General features: G+C 34.8%; 1 protein-coding gene and 1 long non-coding RNA gene across 2 annotated transcripts in view; both read right to left on the bottom strand.

Moving 5' to 3' along the window:
* Positions 1 to 25846, bottom strand: part of ATAD2B (ATPase family AAA domain containing 2B) — a 164579-nt gene that overhangs the window by 35130 nt on the left and 103603 nt on the right. Inside the window, 2 exon segments of the mRNA XM_030311561.1 lie at positions 11266 to 11451; positions 22188 to 22374. Of these exon segments, the coding sequence (XP_030167421.1) occupies positions 11266 to 11451; positions 22188 to 22374 (373 nt within the window).
* Positions 3042 to 8088, bottom strand: LOC115511080. The gene is made up of 4 exons (XR_003967943.1): positions 8077 to 8088; positions 7668 to 7675; positions 6031 to 6033; positions 3042 to 3109 (listed from the first exon to the last, which is right to left on the bottom strand). It is a non-coding gene; the product is annotated as an uncharacterized LOC115511080 (long non-coding RNA).

The following is a 25846-nucleotide window of genomic DNA, read 5'->3' as shown; positions in this document are numbered from 1 at the left end:
ACCCAAAGCCAAATCCTTTTAAGAGTTTAGAAAATTTCACCCTGTCTCCAATATTTTTTTTTTTTTGGTAGACTACTCTCATGTACAATTCCCCAACCCATTGATCTATGCTTCGCTGGCCCCTTCTTCAAAAGTTCTGGCAAGCAAATTTACCAGTGCACCACCCACTGTGTGCTAAATATAATGTCAAATAGTGCAATTATAAACTTGAAGAAAATATAGTTACTTCCTGCTGTCAAGGATCTTAAAGTTTCATAAGGAAGCATTATAGTACCACACCAGGAGTGTTGTAACCAGGCAAGAAACAGAAGAGACTCTGCAAGAGTCTGCAAGAGGTAAGGGTGAAGAGGCATTAGCATATAGCAAAAATAGCTAACATTAACTGGGTCTTGAAAAAATAAACAAATGCAATACCCTAAAGTACCAGGATTTTGTTCACAGAGCAGCAAAAACATTAATTTCAGTTTAAATATTCTGCCGTCTGATAATTGTCAACATTGTGTTTGAACTTTGTGAATACAAAGCATACCAAGAGTAAATCTACAGTAATCCCCTGATACTCCTGCCAGGTTATTACCAACAGCTTAGAATCCTCACTTTATAAGTAGGCTACATTGTTACTTTAATTTGCCCCTAACTTTATCTTCTGACATTCCAGCCTCAATTACATGCGGCAGACTGAAACAACCTCAGTAATACCCTGAAATCATGTGCTTTCACTCTGGCTCACAGTGGCCTCTATATGTGCTATCAGCTCTTTCCAACCCTGTTTTTAACTCTCTGCTCAAGCCAATGCTTTCTGGGTAATTCTTTCTCTGATTTTCTCAGATACACTCAGGCATACTATCTAATACCCCTCCATCAAACTTAAAAAAAAATTTTTTTTTAATGTTTTATTTATTTTTGAGAGAGAGACAGAGTGTGAGCAGGGGAGGGACGGACACACACACACACACACACACACACACACACACACACACAATCTGAAGCAGGCTCCAGGCTCTGAACTGTGAGCACACAGCCTGACACAGGGCTCAAACTCACAAACCATGAGATCATGACCTGAGCCAAAGTTGGATGCTTAACCGACTGAGTCACCCAGGTGCCCTCATCAAACTTTAAAGTTCAATGATTTTTAGTAAATTAATTCAGTTGTGCAATCATCACAAGTCAGTCTTAAAATATTTCCATTACCTCCAAAAAGCTCCCTTGTGTCCATCTAGCCCCAATCTCCACATTCATACTCCCAGCCCAACAACCACTGATTTACTTCCAGTCTCCAGAGATTTACCTTTTCTAGAAACTGTGTATCAGACAATTGGTAGCCTTTCTGTCTAGCTTCTCTCAATATATCGAAGTGCACCTACATTGTAGAAAGTACAGTTCATCATTCCATTTAATGCTGAACAGTATTTCCCTGGATGTATATACAATATTTCATTTTACCAATCACCAGTTAATGAATACTTGAGTTGTTTCCACTATTATGAATAATGCTAGTAGGAACATTTGCATTCAAGTCTTTGTGTGAACATAATTCTCTTGTGTAGTTACCTAGAATGCCAAGTTATAGCCTAAGTTTATGACTAACATCTTCAGAACTGCCAGTTTTTTTCAAAAATGGCTACACCGCTTTATAATTCCACCAGCAATATATTAGGCCTCCAGTTTCTCTACATCCTTGTCAACACTCCATATTGTCTAGTGATCGTACATACAGTGGTATCCCATTCCTGAATAACTAATGATCTTAAGAATCTTTTCTTGGGGCGCCTGGGTGGCTCAGTCGGTTGAGCATCTGACTTCAGCTCAGGTCATGATCTCATAGTCTGTGAGTTCGAGCCCCGTGTTGGGCTCTGTGCTGACAGCTCAGAACCTGGAACCTGCTTCAGATTCTGTGTCACCCTCTGTCTCTGCTCCTCCACTGCTCATGCTGTGTCTCTCTTTCTCTCTCAAAAATAAACATTTGGAAAAAAAAAAAAAAAAAGGACCTCTTCTTGTGCTTTATTAGCCTAAGAGAATACATACTCTTTGGCGAAATGTGTATTTAAATCTTCAGCCCATTTTTAAATTGTAGTGTTCTTTTTTTAACTTAATTGTGGTAAAACAGAACATAAAATCTGCTATTTTTATCATTTTTAATTGTACAGCCTATAGTATTAAGTATATTCACAATGTTATGCAACCATTATTACCATCTATCTCCAGAACTTTTTCATCCTCCCCAAGTAAAATTCTGTATCCATTAAACACTAACTCCCCACGTTCTCCCTTTTCCCAGTCTCTGGCAATCACCATTCTACTTTCTATCTCTATAAATCTGATTATTCTAGGAACTTTTTTAAAAATGGAATCATGGGGCACCTGGGTGGCTCAGCTGGTTAAGCATCTCTTGATTTTTGGCTCAGGTCATGATCTCACTCACTGCTCATGAGATCGAACCCCATATAGGGCTCTGTGCTGATAGCATGGAGACTTCTTGGAATTCTCTCTCTCCCTCTCTCTCTCTGCCCCTCCCCTGCTTGACCTCTTTCTCCCTGTCTCTCTCTCTTTCAAAATAAATTAATGTTAAAAAAAGAAGGAATCATGTATTTGTCCTTTTGTGACTGGCCTATTTAACTTAGCATAATGCCTCAAAATTTCATTTATGCTGAAGCATGTGTTAAAATTTCCTTCCTTGTCAAAGCTAAATAATGTTATACTGTATGTATATGCCACTTTTTCTTTATCCATTTGTCGAAGGACATTTGTGTGTTTCTACCTTTTGGCAATTGTGTCACGAACATGGGCATACAGATATCTGTTCAAATCCCTGCTTTCACTTCTTCTGGGTGTATACTCAGAAGCAGAACTGCTGGATCATATGGTTATTCTGTTCAACATTTTTAAGGAATCACTGCACCATTTATTTCCAATGAGACTGCACAACTTTATACTCAAGCGCTCCAATTTCTTTACATCTTGCCCAATATTAGTCATTTTTTGTTTTTATGATAACAGCCTTCCTAATGAGTATTAACTGACATCTCATTGTGGTTTTAATTTGCATTTCCCTAATGAGTAGTGATGTTCAGCATCTTTTCATAAGCTTCTTGGCCATTTGAATACCCTCATTGCGGGGAAGTATGGTTGGTTGGATTTTTTTGTTCTTGAGTTGTAGGAGGTTCTTTATATACTCTGGATATCAATCCCTTACCAGATATATGATTTGCAAATATTTTCTCCCATTCTGTGGGTTCCCTTTTCACTCTGATAGTGACCTTTGATGCAACAAGTTTTTAGTGTTGATGAAATCCAATATATCTATTTTTTCTTCTGTTGCCTGTACTTGTGGTATCATAGCCAAGAAACGGTTACAAAATCCAAAGTCATAAAGCTTTCCTATTATGTTTTCTTCTAAGGGTTTTACAGTTTTAAGTTTTCTGTTTAGTTCTTTGACCCATTTTGAGTTAACTTTTGCATATGGTAATAAGGGCCCAATTCATTTTTTTTTAAGTTTTATTTAAGTAATCTCTACACCCAACGTAAGGATCAAACTCACAGCCCCAAGATCAAGAGTCGCATGCTCTCCCGACTGAGCCAGCCAGTTCCCCACATCATTTCTTTTGCATGTGAAATTCCAGTTTTCCCAGCATCATTTATTGAAATCACTATCCTTTCCTCCATGAATGGTCTTCACACTCTTGTTGAAAATCATCTGTTGTAGTCGTATATTGAAAGATTCTTTCTTTTTTTTTTTTTATGTAATCTCTATACCCAATGTGGGGCTTGAACTCATTACCCTGAGATCAAGAGTTGCATGCTCTAGTGACTGAGCCAGCCAGGCACCCTGAAAGAGTTCTTAATACATTCTAGTTTTGAGTCTTATGAAGATATGCAACATGATATATTTGAAGTATTTCTCCCCAGTCTGTGGCTTGTTTTCTCATTTTGTTAATGGTGTCTTTTAAAAAGTTTTTAATTTTGATAAAGTTGCCTTTATCAATTTTTCCTCTTATGGATCATGTTTTTATATAATATCATAGCACGTCTCATACTGTATTTTTTTTTTAGGTCTCTCTTCCCTCTAAACTTTAAATTATTAGAGAACAGTGGCTATCTTTTGGTTTTGCACCTATTTTATTCATTCATTTGTTCATTCATTCATTCAACAAAGACTTACTGTACTAGAAATATTTACATATGTATGTATCTATTTGTGAGTACTGCATGTGTATGTGTACACATGAGAGACCCTGTAAGGCAGCTAGACACTGTGAATGAAAGCATGAAGAAACCAGACACTTGACCTGCCTTAAGCAAATTCAGACTCATGAAAACACTGCATTGCATAAAACAGGCACACAATAAATTTGGATGAATAAACAACGGTTTTAACTTGACAAACACAAAACTCTTTATTTCCCTGACCACTCATTAAACTAAGCAACACATTACCCAGAAATTGTCTCTGCAAACTTAGAGAATATAGTACATTGTAAGTGCATGACCTTTGTAATCAGACAAACCTGAGTCCAAATCTTTGCTCTGCATACTAGTTGTGAGACCCTAGGCAAGGCCTAGGGTCTTACTTTTCTTACTAAAAGAGTTAAAAAAAAAACCTTGTATTAGATAATATATGTAATTGACCTCTACAGTGCCTGGCACATAGCTGCTTAAGTGGCAGCAATTCTTTCACTAGCAAAATCTTGTTTTACCTCATCTATTATATGTTAGAGTTGTCAGTCCTCAGTTTTAAAGGCAGAGTTTATGCAATGTCTATAATGGGGAAAATTAATAATTAAGACTCAAGACTTCAAAGGTATGGAAAATGAGGTCAGAAATGAAACTAATATAGCTTCTCTGAATAAAATCTGCTTTCCAAAAACAAAATAAGTAAATAATTAAGTAAAAATAAATAATAACATTTCACATACTTTAATATAGTAATAATTTATGTTCATTTACTAGAGACAGTAAACTGTGATTTAAAAACTTGTGGTGACCCTCGTAAATTTTAAGATTCACATAAATGTTTTACGACAAAAATTAATACTAAGATATTTCCCTTGTACATATGATTATTCATTTTCAATGCCCCTACTTGATTTTTCTACTTAAGTTATTGATTTTTAACTCCCAGTTTCTATCATAAACTGAGAGACACAAAATGACACGAAATACTGTGATGACAATATGCTGTTTGTAGTCTTTAATTTCCTAAGGGTATCTGAGGAAATATTTCTTTAAAATTCATTTACAATATACTGAATTATATCATCTTGAGCCTGCCCATAATAATACCAAAATACAATTCGGTGAATCTCTTCAGAAATTTAAGTGCAATTCTTTCTGAACAAAGTTTGCTTTCCTTCCTGTAAATATTTATACCTCCGTCTGCTTCCTTGTTTAAAAATCCCTTTCCTAGAGCCTAAATGTCCATCAACTGATGAATGGATAAAGAAGATGTGGTTTATTATACAATGGAACACTACTTGGCAATGAGAAAGAATGAAATCTTGCAGCAACGTGGATGGAACTGAAGGGTAGTATGCTAAGTGAAATAAGTCAGGCACAGAAAGACAGATACCATATGTTTTCACTCCTATGTGGATCTTGAGAAACTTAACAGAAGACCATGGGGGAGGGGAAAGGGGAAAAAAATAGTTACAAAGAGAGAGGGAGAGAGGCAAACCATGAGAGACTCCTAAATACAGAGAACAAACTGAGGGTGGATGGAGGAGGGGAGCAGAGGAGAGGGGAAAATGGGTGATGGGCATTGAGGAGGGCACTTGTTGGGATGAGCACTGGGTGTCGTATGTAAGTGATGAATCACGGGAATCTACCCCCAAAACCAAGAACATACTGTACACACTGTATGTTAGCCAATTTGACAATAAAATAAAAAAATAAATATAAAACACACAAGAAATATTTAAATAAAATAAAATAAATCCACCAATCACAAAAAAAAAAAAAAAAATAAAAATCCCTTTCCTATGCTCAATCCTCAGTTCTTTTTTCTAATTCTCCTGAATGAAGAGAAATAACTTGCTATTCCCATGTATCTCAACTAACATTCTCCAACTATCCTCAGAGTCTACAAGGTCCACAAAAGTAAATTTACTTACATTAGAATTTTGCAATAAAAGAAATCAGGCTAAGCAGGAGTTAAAACCAACGTGGTGATTTAGTGGTAAATTCCTATTTTTTATGCAGCAAACATTTAGTAGGTAATTCCAATGTGTCAAGAAGTGGAAAAGTGAAGGCCGGTAACACAATCCCCTCTTCTCAAAGAGCTTGTGGTCTAGGGTCAGAGGTTCTCAAACATTTTAGTCTCAGGACCTATTAAACTCTTAAAAACTATTCAGGAATCCAAAAGAGCTTCTGTGTATGTGGTTTACATCTGTCAATAATTATGTGTTAAAATTAAAACCAAGAGCATTCCAAATTATGTATACACTTAAAAACCAATTACATGACACTGAAAATAGATTTAAAAAACAAAAAAACAAAAACAAAACACATTCTCTTGGGGCACCTGGGTGGCTCAGTCAGTTAAGTGTCTGACTTTGGCTTAGGTCATGACCTGTAGGTCTTAGGTCATGGGTCTGTAAGTTCGAGACCCACATGGGACTCTGCTGACAGCTTCGGATTCTGTCTCCCTTCCTCTCTGCCCCTCCCCCACTCACGCTCTGCGTCTCTGTCTCGGTCTCTCTCAAAAATAAACAAACATTAAAAAATGAAAAAAGAAAAGGGGCATCTGGGTGGCTCAGTCAGTTGAGCAGCTGACTTCATCTCAGGTCATGCATGATCTCACGATTGGTCAGTTTGAGCCCCATGTCAGGCTCTGTGCTGACAACTTGGAGCCTGAAGCCAGTTTCAGATTCTGTCTCCCTCTCTCTCTGCCCCTCCTCCCCCAAAAGAAATAAACATTAAAAAAAAAATTTTTAAGAAAAACAAAAAATACATTCTCTTGAAAAATGTGTTTTTCGGGGCGCCTGGGTGGCACAGTCGGTTAAGCGTCCGACTTCAGCCAGGTCACGATCTCACGGTCCGTGAGTTCGAGCCCCGCGTCGGGCTCTGGGCTGATGGCTCAGAGCCTGGAGCCTGTTTCCGATTCTGTGTCTCCCTCTGTCTCTGCCCCTCGCCCGTTCATGCTCTGTCTCTCTCTGTCCCAAAAATAAATAAACGTTAAAAAAAAAAATGTGTTTTTCTGAATTATAAAATATAATAAATATAAAATAAAATTTAGTGAGAAAAGTGGCATTGTTTTACATTTCCTCAAATCTCTTTAATGTCTAGCTTAATGAGAGACAACAGGATTCTCATTTCTGTTTCCGTATTTAATGTTACAATATGTTGTTTTGATTGAAGTACATGAAGAAAACCCATATTCAAGCAGGTATGTAGTTGGAAAAAAGAGGAATGTGACAACTCCCTGAAAGTCTTATGGGGCCCGCAAAAGTCCTTTTTTTTTTTTTTGATCAAACACCTCATCAGTAAAAAATTTTAAAATACTCATTCCAGTATATGCATATTTATTTAAATATAGTATTCCACTGATATTATTATTTCTATTATAAAACATATATATAAAATACTTAAGATAATATGAAAGCTAAAAATGAGTAAAAGTTCTAATTTTTTTTCAATATTCCAATGTACTGACTTGAGTACAAACTTACTTTGGGGACTACTGGATTAGGGGAGATATACATACAAAGAAACATCTACAAGAGACTGTTAAAGAGCTCTAAAAGATGAGATTGTTATTTTGTCAGAGAGAAAGAAAGTTATATTCCGAATAAAACATTACCCCTATGGTAACTAATTCTTTTTTGGTTTTGTTCTATTTTAAAAACTGAGTATAGAACCTTTCCTTTTCACCTCTGAATGAGTTTATTTTCTGAGAATAACAATTCAGAAAATAGAGATAAATGAAAATTGCTATAATCTTAATACCCAGAAATAATTACTATTTACACTTACTAATAGTTATATACGTATGCAAATAACTTGACATATAATACTATATGGTTATATGTATAACATAATACTATACTGGTTACTGTATTTTTTTAACAACGTATTCACAACATCTTTTCACATTTTTTTTTTTTAAGATTTTATTTTTAAGTAATCTCTACATCCAACGTGGGGCTTGAACTCACACCCCTATGATCAAGAGTCACACACTATACTGACTGAGCCAGCCAGGCACCCCATGACATCATTGTTTACATCAATATTACATTGTTTCATGGAAGAAATCTACTACAACGTAACCAATCCCCTACAATAGGACATTTAGATAGTTTCCAATCTATGAAGAAAGGCTATAATAAATATTCTTGTATTTTTTGTGTGGTCTGCACAGTATCTTTGTATTAGTCCATGAACAACTCTTTGGATAATTACTCATAAATGGTACTGCTGAGCCAACATGTATGTACACATTTAAGTCTATTACCTGGACTGCCCTGGAGAGATTTAACTGTTTTTTATATTTGCCTACTTGATAGGTTAAAATTTACATTTCACTTTTATTTTAAATTATCCACTGTATTGGAGCACCTGGCTGGCTCAGTCTATAGAGCATGCGACTCCTGATTTTGGGGTTGTAAGTTCGAGCCCCACGTTGGGTGCAGAGATTACTTTAAAAAAACAAAATCATTAAAAAAATTATCTACTGTACTGTCTTAAATGGACTCTAGTAATTGGCCGTTTCTTTCTTTTAGAATCACTTGGTTTTCTATCTACTTCATCTCTTCCATAGATCTGGCACTTTGCTAACCTACAGTTACTTACTGTGCAACTCTCCATGTTTTTCATTCATTCCCCAAATATTTATCAATATGTGCTAAGTATTATTCACTACTATCTCAGTTTGTGACCTAAACAAAGCAAGAATTCTAATGGTAAAGCTGAAATTTAAATGAAAGGCTTGGGGGTACCTGCGTGGCTCAGTTGGTTAAACGTCCAACTCTTGGTTTTGGCTCAGGTCATGATCTCATGGTTTGTGAGCTCGAGCCCTGCATCGGGGTCCATGTAGACCGTGCAGAAGCTGCTTGGGATTCTCTCTCCCTCTCTCTCTCTGTCCCTCCCCTGCTCATGCTCGCTCGCTCTCGCTCTCTCTCTCTCTCTCTCTCAAAATAAATAAATAAACCTTAATAAATAAATAAATAAATGAAAGGCTTGGAGGCAGAGAAGGATTTCCTAAGAACAGTATGTATAAAACATGTTATGTAATGAGTAATCCAAGAGAATTTTCATAACCTTCACCCCACAAATGTGATGACAGATTTAGTAGCTACTTGATTAGTAAGAGTAAAGAATACAGAAAACAAAGGGAGGAAAAAGAACTGACATTTCATGATTCAACGCTAGTAAATCTCTAATATTTTAGCTACTAATAAGGTTACTGGCACACAAATAATGAATAAATTGGATCCATTAAAAATATGACAATATAACAACACAGCAGATTTGTATGATCTAATGTTAGCCTTAAAAAAACTACCAACAGCGGGACGGATACCTGGCTGGCTCAGTTAACGAGCACGCAACTCTTGATCTCAGGTTAATGAGTTCGAGCCCCACAATGGGTGTAGAAATCACTATATACTAAACTTAAAAAAAACAAACAAAAAACCAACAACCAACAGTAAAATAGCATGTGAACAGACAACAGGAGTAGGCAAAATTGCTATATCAAGAAACTGGGTTCATAATACTTTTATTTACAAATTTTTCAAACAATGTAAGGAAAACATCAGTTAATTATATATTCCTAACCAGAATCCTTAATTACCCAAATTTTCTTTTTTTTTTCCTAAAAATATTTATTCATTTTTGAGAGAGAAAGAAAGAGACAGAACACAAGCAAGGGAGAGGCAGAGAGAGAGGGAGACAAAGAATCTGAAGCAGGCTCCAGGCTCCAGGCTGCACACACAGCCTGACCCAGGGTTTGAACTCATGAGTTACAAGATCATGACCTGAGCCAAAGTCCGACCCTTAACCAACTGAGCCACCCAGGCGCCCCAATTATCTTCCTCTCTCATAAAATTATAATAAAACTACTTGACAGTGAGGATCTAATTTTTAAAAGTGGCTCCTAGGTTATGTCTAGGTTTAATCCATTTAAATCAATTTCAAGTACATTCCTACTTCATAATACCAAATATTTTATAACTCTGGTTTCCAAAATAAGTTCACATATACTATGTCACACCAACAAGCCTCTTACCATCCACATTTTATAGATGAGGAAACTGAGGCTATTCTGGGTCCAAATATTTACCCAAAATCAAAAGACTTGTAGAGTAAGTCAGTACAAGTTGGGTTTTCTGACTCTTACTACATATAGCATTCTAGTAAACTTTATTGGCCCCATGACAAAAAAAAAAAAAAAAAATTATAATTAATGGTCTTAACTAATATCAGATTATGAATAACCAAAAATGAATTATACTACATTTAATATACTTTTCTTACAAAAATCAGTACGTGTACAAGTCAACTTTAACAAGACAGCTAACAAGTGCTAAACAGAAGATATCAGTTAACAGATATCTTAATCATAAAATTCTGCATAATCAAGATTTACATTATAGCATTTAAAACATGCAAAATCTTTTCTATAAACTGTGTCACCTGGGCAAAATATTTCTAAGCATTTCTAAAGGTGATAATTTCAAGACCTAGTAAGCACAGGGTGTTAAAAACACAATTTTTTAAATATCAATTTTATTCACATGAGTTGACTACTATTTTTTTCTGAAACAAATGTGATTTTACCTTTGATTCTAATATATTAAATATGAGTCGGCTTTGAACTCAAAAACTACATATCAGATTTTAAAAATATGCACACTAGTAGTAATAGTCAAATTACCATGACGCTACCACCTGAAAGGTCAAATCCCACCAAATTATCTACCAGACGGTAAGGACGAGAAGGCTAACTGTAATGGAACTGACTGTGATAGAGCCTAGGCCTTCTGAGTACATACCACACATATGTCGGGCTCTGGGACAAACATGATTTATCTCAGTCTTCACAGCAACAGTGACAAATTTATCACTGTTATATCAAAAAAGAAACTGAAACTTCAATCATTAGCTAACTTGCTTAAGTCACAGTGCTAACAAGTGGTATAACAAGGCATGAACCTAAACAGTATTTATTTTGTTAAATAAGTAAATTTATTAAATAAATTTAAATGTGTACAATTTACAAGATCAACTATTTTAAAACAGTAAGATAAATATTTAATCACTTACCTCTTCAGGCAGTTCACTGTACATGGTTTCAGAGGTAGACAATAAAAATATAGGTGAAAATGATGGTATATCTTGTAGCAATGTCAGAAAAGTTGCTCTCACAGTTTCACTGACAGCTTCCCACCAGTCACCAATGTGAGGCATGTAAACAATACTAGGTACTGTTCTTCGAGCTTCACGAAAAATCTAATTAAGGAAAGAACTGGCATTAAAAATTCAAACTGAAAAGAATGTTCAAATTGATACTATTCTAAAGTTTACTTAGTAACCCCCAAATACATGAAATGTGTCAGGCCTGTGACTGTAATTATTCTCAGCTCAAATATTTAAGCTGTTCAAGATGTGATGCATAAGCCTCACATATAGCTTCTATCTACCCTTGCTCCACCTAAAAAAAGAAGGGTTTTTTTTTTTTTGCCATTTTATTATTTCTATTCAGTACTTATTAATAATATAAAAGGTATCAAATTGTTCCACTTATCTATCATGTAAAGATAACAAAGCAAAACACCATTATAAAATATGCTGCAAATAAAGAGATAAACATGCACCAACATGTCACCCACGTCAGAACGAGATCAGTAAGCACAAAGAAGAAAAGACATAGTTTCCGTGTTTGTGCACATTCCCTAAAATCACTAAATATATGGATTAAATATTTTCACCACGATGCATCACCCTAGAGCTTAAGATTATGAACTACCTACTGAACCACTTGTTTACCTCCTGTCACCTTAATTCAATCCTCCATAGAGCAGTCACAAAATACCCTCACATCACTAAAGAGCAATAAATAAATTAGCAAAAAGCTCTGAGACACTCCCATCGTCAGAAAATACAAAATAAAGTTTCCTCAGGTGTTAAAAAAGAATCCTAACCATAGCTTCAGTCACACTCTGCCAACACATGCCAATAAGGACCAGGTTGGCTATTAGTAAGTTGCCAAGCAGAAGTATTGCCCTTTACATAGATGTCAACAATAGCTCAATGGCCCATCAACAAATTCTTGTGGGATGATATGGCATCTCTTCAATACTTCTAACAAATGAAAGAATAAATGTAAAAATCTTCCTTCAATTTATTTCAGAATTCCAATTCTAAAATTCTCTACTACTTCCCTTTAAACATGTTTCAATTAACCTGTATAATGTGCAAGATCGAGAAATAATGATCTAGTATTTAAAATGATTAGGATTATTAGAAATGTTCCTGAGAATCAAAATGATTATTTTTCTTTAATGAATAAGCCTATCACTTGCATGAGTTTTTCAAATGCTACATTTTATAAAGCTTTAAACATTCTGTGTAAAATAAAATGTATTGCCAATTTAATAAACCAGATGGAAGATGCTCAAATAAAAAATTTCCCCCAAATTGGAAATGTAGATGTTATGATCACTCACATCAAAAGTAATATTTGCTCCTTCCCTTCCTTTAATATTTGCATATCCACCAATCCAGAACAGTTGTACAGTACAACTCCAGGACTCTCAAATTTTGACCTTTTCTGCAAACACGCACCCTCTTATCCTGGATCTTGAAAATCCAAGGATTATTGTTTTCCAAAGTTCTTGTAGAAGATTCATAAGAGAAAAACAAGCATAAATATTGGCAAAAGGAAGGAACCACACAGGAGCACAAAGGCAAGTGAGGCATTTAATTTCCACCCCCCCAAAAAGAAAAAAATTGCTACATGCCACCCAAATCAGGGATGGTATGTGGAGGACAATAACCGATGCCTTTTGTCTTTCCAATTCCCACTCTGTGCTAGTAAAACTAGGGAGAGTCAGCAGGGAGAGAATGGTGATTACATGAAAAACACTAATGAGCTTATAAAACTTACTGAGAAACCTCACAAAACTAATCACCTAATTCAGCCATGCAAGTTTACCACATGCCCAAGGAGAGATGAGAAAACATGCCTTTAAAAAAAACAAAATGTAGCCTCTCATTCTAGTACTTGTAGGTTAGGTTTTCTAGAAATAGTTGTTGAGAACATCTAGTTGCTAATAAGTATCAAAGAGTAAGGGCAAAGCAACAGAAGGTTAAGTGATAAAAACTTTATAGAGCCAGAAATTAAATAATGCAGGACTGTAAGTGTTTTAACTCATTTGCAAGGCTGAACTAGAAACATAAGCATCACCAGCTCTGAAAGAGTTGAGGGTTGTTGTTTTGTTTTTTTTTTTTTTATTTCTTTCCTCTTTTCATTCAATTCTCCCCAAAACAACAGAATGAACAGGATATTCTATTGATCTTATCTCTAAAGACTTTAGGAAAGTATCTTTATCAGTGAAATTTTAAAAAATTATATCTGAAAACCTAAAGGGGGAAAACAAGAAAGAAAAAATTCTAAGACAAATATAGAAAAATAAAAAGGCTTAGGCTTATCCATGAATGTATAATTACCTAATTTTACAATTAATCTGACTACATGCAATATTAATAGCCAGGGGCTATTTTCAGAATTTTTTTCCTAAGCCTTTACAGGAAAAATATCTGTAATTTCTAGAAAAATTTAAAATCACTACTAAAACAAGTTTTATTTTTAATTCCTTACTCCATGTGATCTCAGAACATTTAAACTTTCATAATTTCTTTAAATATAGCCAACCTGGTTCTAATTCTAATTCTCCAGTTTTGTAATGAAAATTCAAAAAGAATGGTCTAAAAACAGTATTTTAAAATTCAGAAAAAAGTTTAATCATATCGTGATTTTTCCATAATGTAAAAGTAGCTCTTCAGCAGTTTGCTGGTAACTTTTAAAGTTGTGGAATAACATACACTCCCTGAAATCAATTAACCAGATTCAGAGTAGAAAAATAAAGCCTAGTTTTAGTGAAGCGGCAACTGTCTTGGGAACAAGTGATGCCATTTGATAACTAGAAAAATACTCACCTATAGGGTGTCTTGGATTGGTGGATGTGCAAGGTGTAGTAGAAAACAGAAAAACTGTTATAGAGAAAAAAAGACAGTAGGCCAAATTACTGAACCAACCGTTCAAAACACCTCTGACATGACCAGCACTCTTGCACAAATAAAATGAACAAACACCAGTGTATGTGAACTGTTCATTTTGATTCTTTAAACAATATATTTTACTTCCTTCTGGCTTCTTCTTGCCCCAGACATCATGGTCCCTTGTGTAACTGTTTTAAAGGTTTATTAAAAAAAAAAAAAAAAAAAAAAGTACAAACTACTTCCTATGAATATTAAAGATATGAAAGAAAAAAATCAGGCCACTGAAGTTAAAAGTATCCACACAAAGCAGCACTAATTATATAAACTGAACCTATATTTATAAAAGTTCTTATCATCTCAAAAGCTAAACTTTCAAGTCAGTATTTTAGCCAGCAAATTAAAGTATGTGGTGCATGAAATTTTACTGTATTTTAAAAATTAAGTCTATACAGCCCATAACAAGCCATTTTCTTGAGAAACTGAAAACTGGAGTAATTTTAAACACAAATGTAAATGAAGCAGAAAGCTCATGCCAGCGCAGCTTTCACTTTCCTAAAGGAAGCTCTATAAGAAAGAGAGAAACAATTCTGTCATCAATAAACTTCCAGAATTTGTCTTGGTCAGGTTGTAGTACTAGGAATGTGCTAACATTGTAAAAGAGAGAAAAGAAAAATCTTGGGGGCTAAAATATTCTTGATTTTTATAAAAATTAAAAAGTACTATTAATATGCACTATTAAAATAAGTATTTAATTCCTTAGACCATACTATCATAAATATTAATAATATATCTGCAATACTAATAACTTCATGTCATATCCATCACTTTACTCCATTTATATTCTATTTACCTAAGATTTATCGAGCATCTCTGTGAAAAGGAGGCAACATCTAGGATCAGGATGCAAGAAATAAAGTGCTGAATTTCTTTAAGCATACAAATCAGCCTATTATAAAACATAACTATACTAGACTTTCTGATCGATGATTGTAATATAAAGCAACATTTTATGAAAATTAAGTCACCCAAATTCTTTTTCCGTTATTTTCATTGCCTAAAAATTTTAAGAATTTCAGTAAATGTGATATGATAAACTCTGGACCAGGATAATTTAACTTTTTTACAACTTAAGAAAAAAAAAAGGTTGTTGCTATGGTAAAACACAGAAACCCATGTGCACAAACCAAGAGTACCCAAAGTATACACAGAATGCTATGGAGAAATCCAGAAACCCTTATGCATAAACACAAGAGCATCCAAAGAATACACATAGGTAAGTATGTTAATTCCTTCCTGCTACTTAACCAAAAAGGATTTTCCTTGAACATTTCCAAATACAATTTCTTTCTGGGAAAAGAAAAATACTGTAATTTTCACCAAAGGAAAAAAAAAAAAAGAAAAGACCTTATTGACCAAATTATTTGTAACAACATATAATATCCAAACTCCAAAGCTTGTGGCACACAATATATAAATTTATCAATCATTAATGAAAAAGAAAATACACTTATCAATTCTGATTTCCTAAATCAACAGTAGAAATAATATACATAATACATTTGAAGATGTCAGAAAAAGGGAATCATATCTGTTCTTTGGTTTTCTAGAGTGTTAATACAGATAAGTCTTTTACTACAGTTACTAACATCTCCAGCTTTGTTTTAGGTCTCAGTAACTACTTGTGAATTTTACTCAACAACCATAAATCTTCCAGGCTATCCCAGGCTTTTCCATTCTCCTTCCAGAGCTTTTGAGAGACTATAAAATACTCAGTAAGATAGATAGATAGATAGATAGATAGATAGATAGATACATACATACATACATACATACATAGACAGGCAGACAGATAGATAGATACAGACATACACACAGACAGACAAAACCACTTTATGAATTCTGGCAATTGTTTTCAGTAATAAATGTCTAGTGTCCAGTTATCACCCAAAGTACTAAATCTCCAAGTGTGACTGATCTCTAAAGACCTAGAATAGTAACACCTGGATTCAGGTTTAAAGCACATATTCCTGGGGCTCACCCCAAATTTACAGAATCAGAATTCCTGGGTGTAGAGCCAGGGAATAAGAAATTTTAATAAGCACTCCCAGAAGAGGCTTATAGCCACTAAATCTTAAGAAACAATGACAAAACCCTATAGTAAACACGAATTCCTCTACCATTTTCACACACTTTGTAATATTCATCATCAGCTGAGACAATATGAAGGAGAAAAGAAGGATTAATATATATATATATATATATATATATATGCTTGTATGTGGATATGTTTTAAAGAAAAGACAATTAAAAATGTATAAAGAACTATAAACTGGGCTCTTCCCCTTTCCCATCTTATCATATATATAAATACAGCCCTTTAAAAGTAATTGAAGACTTCTTTCCTTTAAGATTACTTTTCATGTTTGTGTCACACTATTAAATAATCCAATTTAATTTATATTAAGTATCTTAGAGACTAGGGAAAAGAGAAAAACACAGAAGAATAATATGCCACAGACGAAACCACATCTATTTTGAGAAAATCCTGCCTATAGGAAGACTAGCTCTCAAGAGAAGTAAGGCAAAAGAAAGGGAATACAGAACAGAGGAATAGAAAGAAGAGGCTTTTATTCTTTCCAGCATTTTTATTTTTGTTTTTTCTTCAAATTTTTATTTAAATTTTAGTTAACATACTGTGCAATATTGGTTTCAGGAGCAGAATTCGGTGGTTCATCACTTACATACAACACCCAGTGCTCATCATAGAATTGTCCACCCTACTTAATACCCACCACCTCTTTCCAACATTTTAGCACCTGACTAGTATGCTCCTTACCTAGTGACTTTATGCCTTCTTCTACCCAGTTACAGATCCACAAATTAAGAAAAAACTCTTGGGGTGCCTTGGTGGCTCAGTCAGTTAAGTGTCAGACTCTGGATTTCGGTTCAGGTCACAATCTCACAGTTTGTGGGTTTGAGCCCCACATCGGGCTCTGCACTGACAGTGAGAAGTCTGCTAGGGATTTTCCTCTGCCCCTCTTTCTGGGCCCCTCTCCCAACTCGTTGCACATGCTTGCTCTCACTCTCTCTCAAAATAAATAAATAAACTTAAAATAAAAAAGGAAAGAAAAAATTCCTCAGTTTTATTACATAATAGTCTCCTTTTAAATATTTTTTTAGGGGCACCTGGGTGGCCCAGTTGGTTAAGCATCCAATTTCAGCTCAGGTCACGATCTCATGGGTTTGTAGGTTGAGCCCCACGTCGGGCTCTCTGCGTCGGCACAGAATCCTGCTTTGGGATCCTTGTCCTTCTTGCTCTCTCCCCCCCTCCCTTGCTCCCTCCCCCCTCTCTCTTTCTCTCTTCCTTAAATAAAAAATAAACATTGTGGCGCCTGGGTGGCTCAGTCAGTTTAGTATCCAACTTAGCTCAGGTTCAAGATCTCACTGTGATTCAAGCCCCGCGTTGGGCTCTGTGCTGACAGATGAGAGCCTGGAGCTTGCTTTGGATTCTGTGGCTCCCTCTCTCTCGGTCCTTCCCCCACTCGTACTGTCTCTATCTCTCAAAAGATGAATAAATGTAAAAAAAAAAAAATTAATAAAAAATAAACATTTAATAAATAATCTGGGGGAGCAACAGTAATATACTTACGATTTTAAAATAACTTTAAAAAATGCACTTAAGATACAAATAATCAGGGATTAATCAAGACAGTTTATCTGTCTCTGGCCAATGTTCAGAAGTCCGAGCTTCAGCTACCATAGCTACAAAATTCTCAGTCCTGAGCGGACTAGACACCCAGGTGTGGTCACTCAAGAATAAGCATTACTTCTAACCCACAATCTTGTAGGCAAAAGCAAGGAACAGAAGACTTCTTGATGACTAATGCAGTGTAATACAACCAAATCAATAAATGTTAAGTTTTCTTCCTTTACGCTGCCAAGGGACATCTCTCTCTACCCTCTCCAAGAACACAACAAAAAAGTAAAAGCCAGGAACTGAGTAAGAGGACCAAAAAGTATACAGTTAGAATTCAAATTGGCCCAATGATGCCAGTAGAATACAAAAAAAAATATCCTAGGATCTCAGTAATACCAACATATGATTTACTAAAATGGATCCTAAGTATCTCCTCACCTAATACTCATAATGGATTTATGAACATGTATATACATGTATTAGCCATAAAGGAACAGCTTATACACAGAATACCGTCTCACTTTGAAAATGTTCCTCTTTCAGAGTGATTTTCTTCAGTTTGCTCCATACTGTCAAATACACATGTCAAAAAAAAATCTAAACTGTACAGCAGAGTGTAACCTAAAATGAAAAAGTTTTATTCATTTCCCAATTCTCTAAATTCCTTCCCCAAAGCCAAAGCAATGATTATTAACAGTTTTTTAGGATATTCTTGCACACGATTTATATATAAAAGCATGAATATACATTTTTAAGATTTTTTACACAAAGATTCTATTTTAATAGACCAATTTATGACTTGCTTTTTTCACAAATATCTCCTTCATCTCTCCATATCAGCCTTATGTAAATTTACCTCATTCTTGTTAATGACCTCATAATATGTAAGGATATACCATAATTTATCACAGCCCATCCATCATTAAAGGACATTTAGTTTGTTGGTCTTATTTAGTTTGGGAATTCCATACAATGCTGTGATAAATGTCCTTGTACATTCAGCAGTGACTATTAGATCTAATACATCTTTAGGAAAAATTCCTTAACGTAAAATTCCTGGAACAAAAGGAATATGTTCTCAAAATTTTTTTAAATGGTGTCAATGACTCTAAAATCATCAGGCATCATCAAGCTTTTTATTTTTACAAACCAGACAGTTGCTTCAAAATAGTATCGTGTTGCCTTTTTTAAAATTTTTTTTAAAATGTTTTTATTTCTTTTTGAGACAGAAAGAGACAGAGCATGAGCAGGGGAGGGGCAGAGAGAGAGGGAGACACAGAATCCAAAGCAGGCTCCAGGCTCCGATCTGTCAGCACAGAGCCCGACGTGGGGCTCAAACTCACAGACTGTGAGATTATGACCTGAGCCAAAGTCGGACGCTCAACCGACTGAGCCACCCAGGTGCCCCTTCTTTTCTTTTTAATTTTTTTAAATTCGTGTTGCTTTAATTTGCATTTTCTTCAGCTGTAAGGCTAAGAATCTTTTCAAACTTTTATTGGTTGCTTTTTCTATTGTTTTCTTCCTATAAATGGCATGCTATTTCGCCAATTTTTATATTAGGGTGTCATTCTTTCTTCTTACTGATTTTAACATATTTTTGTATATTTCAGAAACTTATCCTGGACATGTGTGTTACACACATACTTTTTCGCCAGGTTGTGTCTATTAATTTTACAAAAACAATTATTTCTGCCATGTATAATTAAAAATTTTATAAAGTCAAATTTGTTCATATCTTTATGTTTTCTGGCTGTGTTCACTGCTTAGAGACTACTTTCTCATACTCAAGATAATAAACATATTGACCTTGTGATTTCCCCTTTTACATTTCCATTAACAATGCAGAATTTATGTTGGGGCTACAATAAAAAGTAGAAATTCAGTTTTGGTTTTTTTTTCTTTTTTCCCCTCATTGAGTCAGTTTTCTAAGACCATTTATTAAATAATCCATCTGTTGTATGATATCAAATGTCATCGTCATCATCATCATCATTTACCATCATCATATGCTAATCATCATCAGATACTAAATTCTCATTCTATGTAGGCCTAAGGGTTAATTCTCTGGACCGTTACATATTCTTTATTACTACATTCTGTAACACCTTTAAAAATCTGGTAGAGCTCCTTTCATTATACTTTTTCCTCCAGAACTCTCCTTGCTATGCTCATATTCATTTTCTGAAGAATTCATTTTAGAAGAAACGCAAAGCGCTTTTTTGTAACTTTTCCTCTTAAATTTTGGGAATATTATACTTGAGCCTGAACTTAATTTATACATTAATTTAGAAAAGAACTCACAGCTTTCCAATTTTGAGTCTTACCAGCCCTCAGCTGTGTAAGGAAGCTGCAGTAGCAGTGATAAATATAATGACAGTTAAGGGCTACAGGGTACTTACTATATACCAAACCTATTGGATGAACTGATTTTAGTAGTCACAACCACCTTATGCGGTATCATTACCTTTGTTTCATAGATAAGAAAATTAAGTCTCAAAGAAGTTAAGCAATTTGTCCAAGGCCACAACCAATAAGCCAAGTAGCTAATATTTTAATCAATTTGCAATTTGACTTGAATCCATACTTTGAACTATAGTAATTAAAAACAAGGTGTTTTTTGTTTTTTCTTCTTTTAGACACTGCAAATTAATTATTTAATTTCTAGGTAAAATTAGTTGCTATTTTAATTAGGACCATTTTTTCCATTAAATTTCTAACTTGTTACTGGGTGTATAAAAGAAAACTACTATAATATTATAATATTTAATTATAAAGTTTATAATATTAACTTTGAAAGGTGTCCACCTTGCAGAATTCTCTTATTGTCCCTAAGAATTTTTCAGTAAGTCCTAAAAAAGTCTCCAAATATACAATCATATCACAGGCAAATATTTATAACTTCAATGTCTGTTCCAATATTTTTATCTCTCAATGTCTAACTGAATCAATTTTGCATGCCTTAATAATGGCATATTACACTTCTGATGTGCTACTAGAATCCATTTGTAATATTTACTTTACCACCATTGGCCTAAGTGAAATTAGTCTGTTTCCTCTGTATTTCGTTTTAGCATCAAAATGATCTTATCCTTTAAGATTAAAAGAATTCACCATGAAACTATCTGGATTTTAGTGCTTTTTGATACTCAATTTCTCCTTCCACACTTAGTGTCTGTTTAGATTCTCTCTCCGCTGGATTTATTTTTAATGGTACTGGGTAATTCTCTTAACTTGCATACAAACTGCAATAATTTTGTCTCACTAAAAAGGAAAAATATGAACATATAAATCAACATTATTGGAAAACACTCCCAGCCAGGATGAGTTAAATGTACAAAATTTGTAGCAAATTATTTGTATATAGTTTTTATTTAAGCCATGGGTTTTGGGGGGAAAAAAACTTTTAAATAGAGCTTTCTAATTAGTGAATGATGCTAGGATGCTGATACCCAGACAACTGAAATGAAATCAATGAAATGAAATCAAGAGAATGAAATCAATGCTGTGGACCATGAAATATATACACATATAATATATGTTTCTTTCTACAAGATACAGAATGGTTTTCAATTAGGTAGTATATGTGTATGTAATTAATAGTTATAAATGTACTCAAACAACACAACATAATTATGCACAATGCTCTTAAGTGTTACTACTCTGGTCATGTAATCTCTAAAGTAGGACTAAATATCAGAGTTGAAAGTAGCTATTCCCCTAACTGTTCCAACATGATACAATTATAATAAATTCATAGTTATACGAACACCCCACTAGAACTCTGCACTTCACAAACCAGCACAAAGTAGTTAAAAGTCAAATATCACACACACTTGACTACTGATAGAAATATATATAATTTTTAAACTGCTATCATTTTTCTGTGTTAATTTTCCCCAACTACATACAGTAAGGCTCTAAGTACACACTGAAATCTAGAAAGACTCTGAAACCACAGTGTTGAAAAGAGGGTCAGAAGAAGGCAAAAGAAGCTTCCTTTCTATAATGCTTAATAAAACTTTAATATAAGAAACAGGATATTAAAATTTCAGAAAAGAATGAAATATGGGGAAAACAATAAGCTCACTTTTAAACATGTTATACATCAAAAGGATCCCTAGCCTTAATATTAGAATGCTAATGAGTAACCAACAAAAAGTTAATATTCTCATTACTGTTCTTTGAAAAGACTTTATAAACACTACTGAGATATAGAGATATAAACAATTAAGAAAGTTGGAAGTACTCTGATATGGTACAAACCTACCTGTGCACATGATTCTTCAGGTGTTTTGGCACTAACTGAATAAAGTGCTGGGAGATCTAGTCTGTGCACAGAGAATTTTTCTAGAGTGTGCAAAAGTGCTGGAGCAAGGTGAGAAGTTTGACCTGAGCCTCTTTCTCCAGACAGCAATAATCTTGGCCTGTAAGAGGTTGGCTGATGATATGGTGACCTGGAATACATATAAGACATGATAATTATTTCAAAATGATACACTCTGAAGATCAGTATGAAATATTAGGTAAAATATTTACACTAAATATGTAACTCCAAATTAATAGAATTTTCTCTTTTACTTCAAGTACAATGAATAATTTTTTCATTAATTATCATTTTACAATGTTGATCTCCCTGACAATTTTAATAACCATGATGTAAAAGTATAAAAACTCATTCTAAAACAAAGTAATAATACCTGGGTATTCATTCTATCATACCATATATATTACTTGGAAAACACTTCAGACACTAAGGAGACACAGCTATTAATTATTCAAGATCAAATGTTAAGAATCCCATTTCAACAAAGAAGTAGGTATATCTGAAGATTACCCAAAATGTAGGACTTTTTTTTTTAATGGTTAAAATGGTAAATTTAATGTATATTTTACCGCAATTTTAAGATAGAAAATAAATGTAGGACTTTTTCAGTGGCAGCAAATTTTGGTTTGGGGCCAATACAAACTAAATGTCCACACCCTAATACATGACATCTAAAGACCTACAATAGAGAAAGCAAATGTAGGAAAATGTATTAAACCAAGCTGAACTTACACTCTCAAGATTCCACAACCCCATTAAAATGATGAATGAAACAAGTTTATCATTATAGATAACATAGGAAATTTTAAGCAATGCAGTAAGAATAAAGCAAATAAATACTGGAATAGAAGAAATCAGGAAAACACTGTTACTTGTAAAGGATACGATTATGCACTAAAAAATCCAGAGAACAACTAATTAATAACTGTCAGAATCTACCAAAAGTAACAAGTCAGAAAACAGAAACAGAAAAATCAAAACATAATAACACCATCAATAACCAAAATAAAGAAGGAAAGAAGATCCTTTCTTTTTTTAATGTTTATTTATTTATTTTGAGAGAGAGATAAGAAGAGCAAGCGAGAAAGGGGGAGAGAGAATCCCAAGCAGGCTCCACGCTATTTGGTAAAGTGTGCTACACCCAATTTTAGAACAGTTAAACCTGTTTCAGTAATAAGTACTTCACATAGTTTTAATTTTCTTAGCAATTCTATGAAACACATAGTTCCTTCTTATTAAACAGATGAAGAAACCAAGACTCAGAGAAGTTAGGTATGAGACTGTTACAAATGGGTGGTCAAAGAGTTCAAATCTCATTCAGGTCCATATAATTGCTAAGCTGAACCACCATGCTAACATGTACACTACTTTATATTGGAATATATTACAGGGGCGCCTGTGTGGCTCAGTCAATTAAGCGTCCGACTCTTAATTTTGGCTCAGGTAACAATCTCACAGGTTCATGGCATCAAGCCCCACGTTGGGCTCCACACTAAGCATGGAGCCTGCTTGGGATTCTCTCTCTCCCTTTCTCTGCCCCTCCCTCACTTGCTCGCGCTCTCTCTCTCTCAAAATAAATTTAAAAACATTAAAAAAAAATCTATTACAAGAGCACCTGGGTGGCTTAGTCAGTTAAAGTGTCCGACTCTTGGTTTTTAGCTCAGGTCATGATCTCTTGAATAGTCCAAGCCCCACATTGGGCTGCACGCTGATGGTACAGAGCCTACCTGGATTCTCTCTCTCCCTCTCTGTCTGCCCCTCCCCTACTCTGTCTCTCTTAAAAATAAATAAACTTAAAAAAAAAAAAAAGTATTACAGAACAGAATAATAGAATATAATGTAGAATACACCAAAGAAAAGAAACACAGATCAATAGAATAGGCAGCCAGGAAACAAATCATCATAGTTCAAAGAATTTCATACAAGATAATAAGCATAAAAAATAAATGGAAGGGAGATTATAAAATAAATGTTATTTTAAAATAGAGAAGAGGGGCGCCTGAGTGGCTTAGTCAGTTAAGCATCCGACTTCAGCTCAGGTCCATGATCTCATGGTTCAACGGTTCAAGCCCCAAATCTGGCTCTTTCTGACAGCTCAGAGTCTGGAGCCAGCTTTAGATTCTGTGTCTCCCTCTCTCTCTGCCCCTCCCCAACTCACACTCTGTCTCTCAAAAATAAATAAAACATTAAAAAAAATTTTTTTAATTTATTTAAATAGGGAAGATTCAGACCCTCATTTCACGGAACAAAATTAATTCTAACAAAGAAAAAACACGAGATTATGTATTTTTTAATTCATAATCTACAAACTTTTGTAACTCAAAATTACAATCTGAATCAAATGGCGAACATCAAATGAGACAATCTGCCATTAACAGGAATGGTTCTTAATGTAAAAAAGAGCTTATGTTCAAAGTGTTTTAACAACAACAACAACAACAAACAGCTTCATGGGCAAAGGACATAGACAATTCAAAAAGAAAATAGAAACAGAAACATTTCTTAAATGCTCATTCATTTAATAATTGGAGAATGGTTCCTATGCTAAGTCCCTCACCCTGGGTATCTAACAATACCAGTTATCATAGAGCTCACACTTGAATGGTATGAAGTAGAAAAAGGAAATCTACAAACTAATATAATTCAGTGTGATTAACAAGCAGCACTGTTTAAGTACAGAATGCTATGGCAGGCCACAATTACAGACTCAACAAAGGCTTTCCTGGACAGTGTTACAAAAGCACAAACCCAACAGGACGGAGGCAGAAAGGACAATTCCAAGAAACAAAAATAGGATGTGCAAAGGACCAAAGGCTCCTGGCCCTTTGGAGTAATAGTTCATACAACTAGCTTCTTTTAAGGTTTTAAAGCCATGTATGTATAAAGGTTCTGTGGTTGGGGGAAAGGAGAATCAGATCATGAAAACCTACAAAGGTTTTTGTAAGCCATGTTAAAAGTTTGGGACACACATTGAAGACCATGAGGAAGCATTAAGATACTTAAGCAGGGGAAGTGATATAATCATATACATGTTTTAGAAGAAAATTCTATTATCACTATGCCAGGATAGGAAATGAATGAGGGCAAAACAGGAGGAAAGATGACCAGTTAGGAGTCTGCAGTATCAACCCAGGCATGAGATGGTAATGACAGTCTAGACAAGAACAGTGTCAGAAGAGGTGAGAAGGAACAGCCTGAGATGAGACTTAATTACAGGACCTGGACATTGACTAGGTACAGAGTAAAGAAAGAGGAAGGAGTTGAGGAAGATGCCCATTTCTAGTTGCAACATCACCTTGGGTCCATGGGAGCTCTGATGACCCACTGGAAGAGAAGGGGAGACCCAGTCCAGTACATAATGAAAGATCTGTGGCACACAAAGGGTGAGAGACAGCTGGAGATGGTCTAAAGCTCAAGACCAATGTTGGCTTAAGAAAGACTTGGGTAGTTGGGCTCCTGGGTGGCTAAGTCAGTTAAGCACCTAACTCCTGATTTCAGCTCAGGTCACGGGCTCACAAATGGTGAGATCCAGCCCCGCGTCAGGCTCTATGCTGGCAGCACAGAACCTGCTTGGGATTCTTTCTCCCTCTCTCTCTCTCTCT

Source organism: Lynx canadensis, chromosome A3, assembly GCF_007474595.2.
Source record: "Lynx canadensis isolate LIC74 chromosome A3, mLynCan4.pri.v2, whole genome shotgun sequence".
Taxonomy (NCBI): Eukaryota; Metazoa; Chordata; class Mammalia; order Carnivora; family Felidae; genus Lynx; species Lynx canadensis.
The sequence above is the reverse complement of the archived record's forward strand: the minus strand, read 5'-3'. Positions and strand labels throughout refer to the sequence as shown.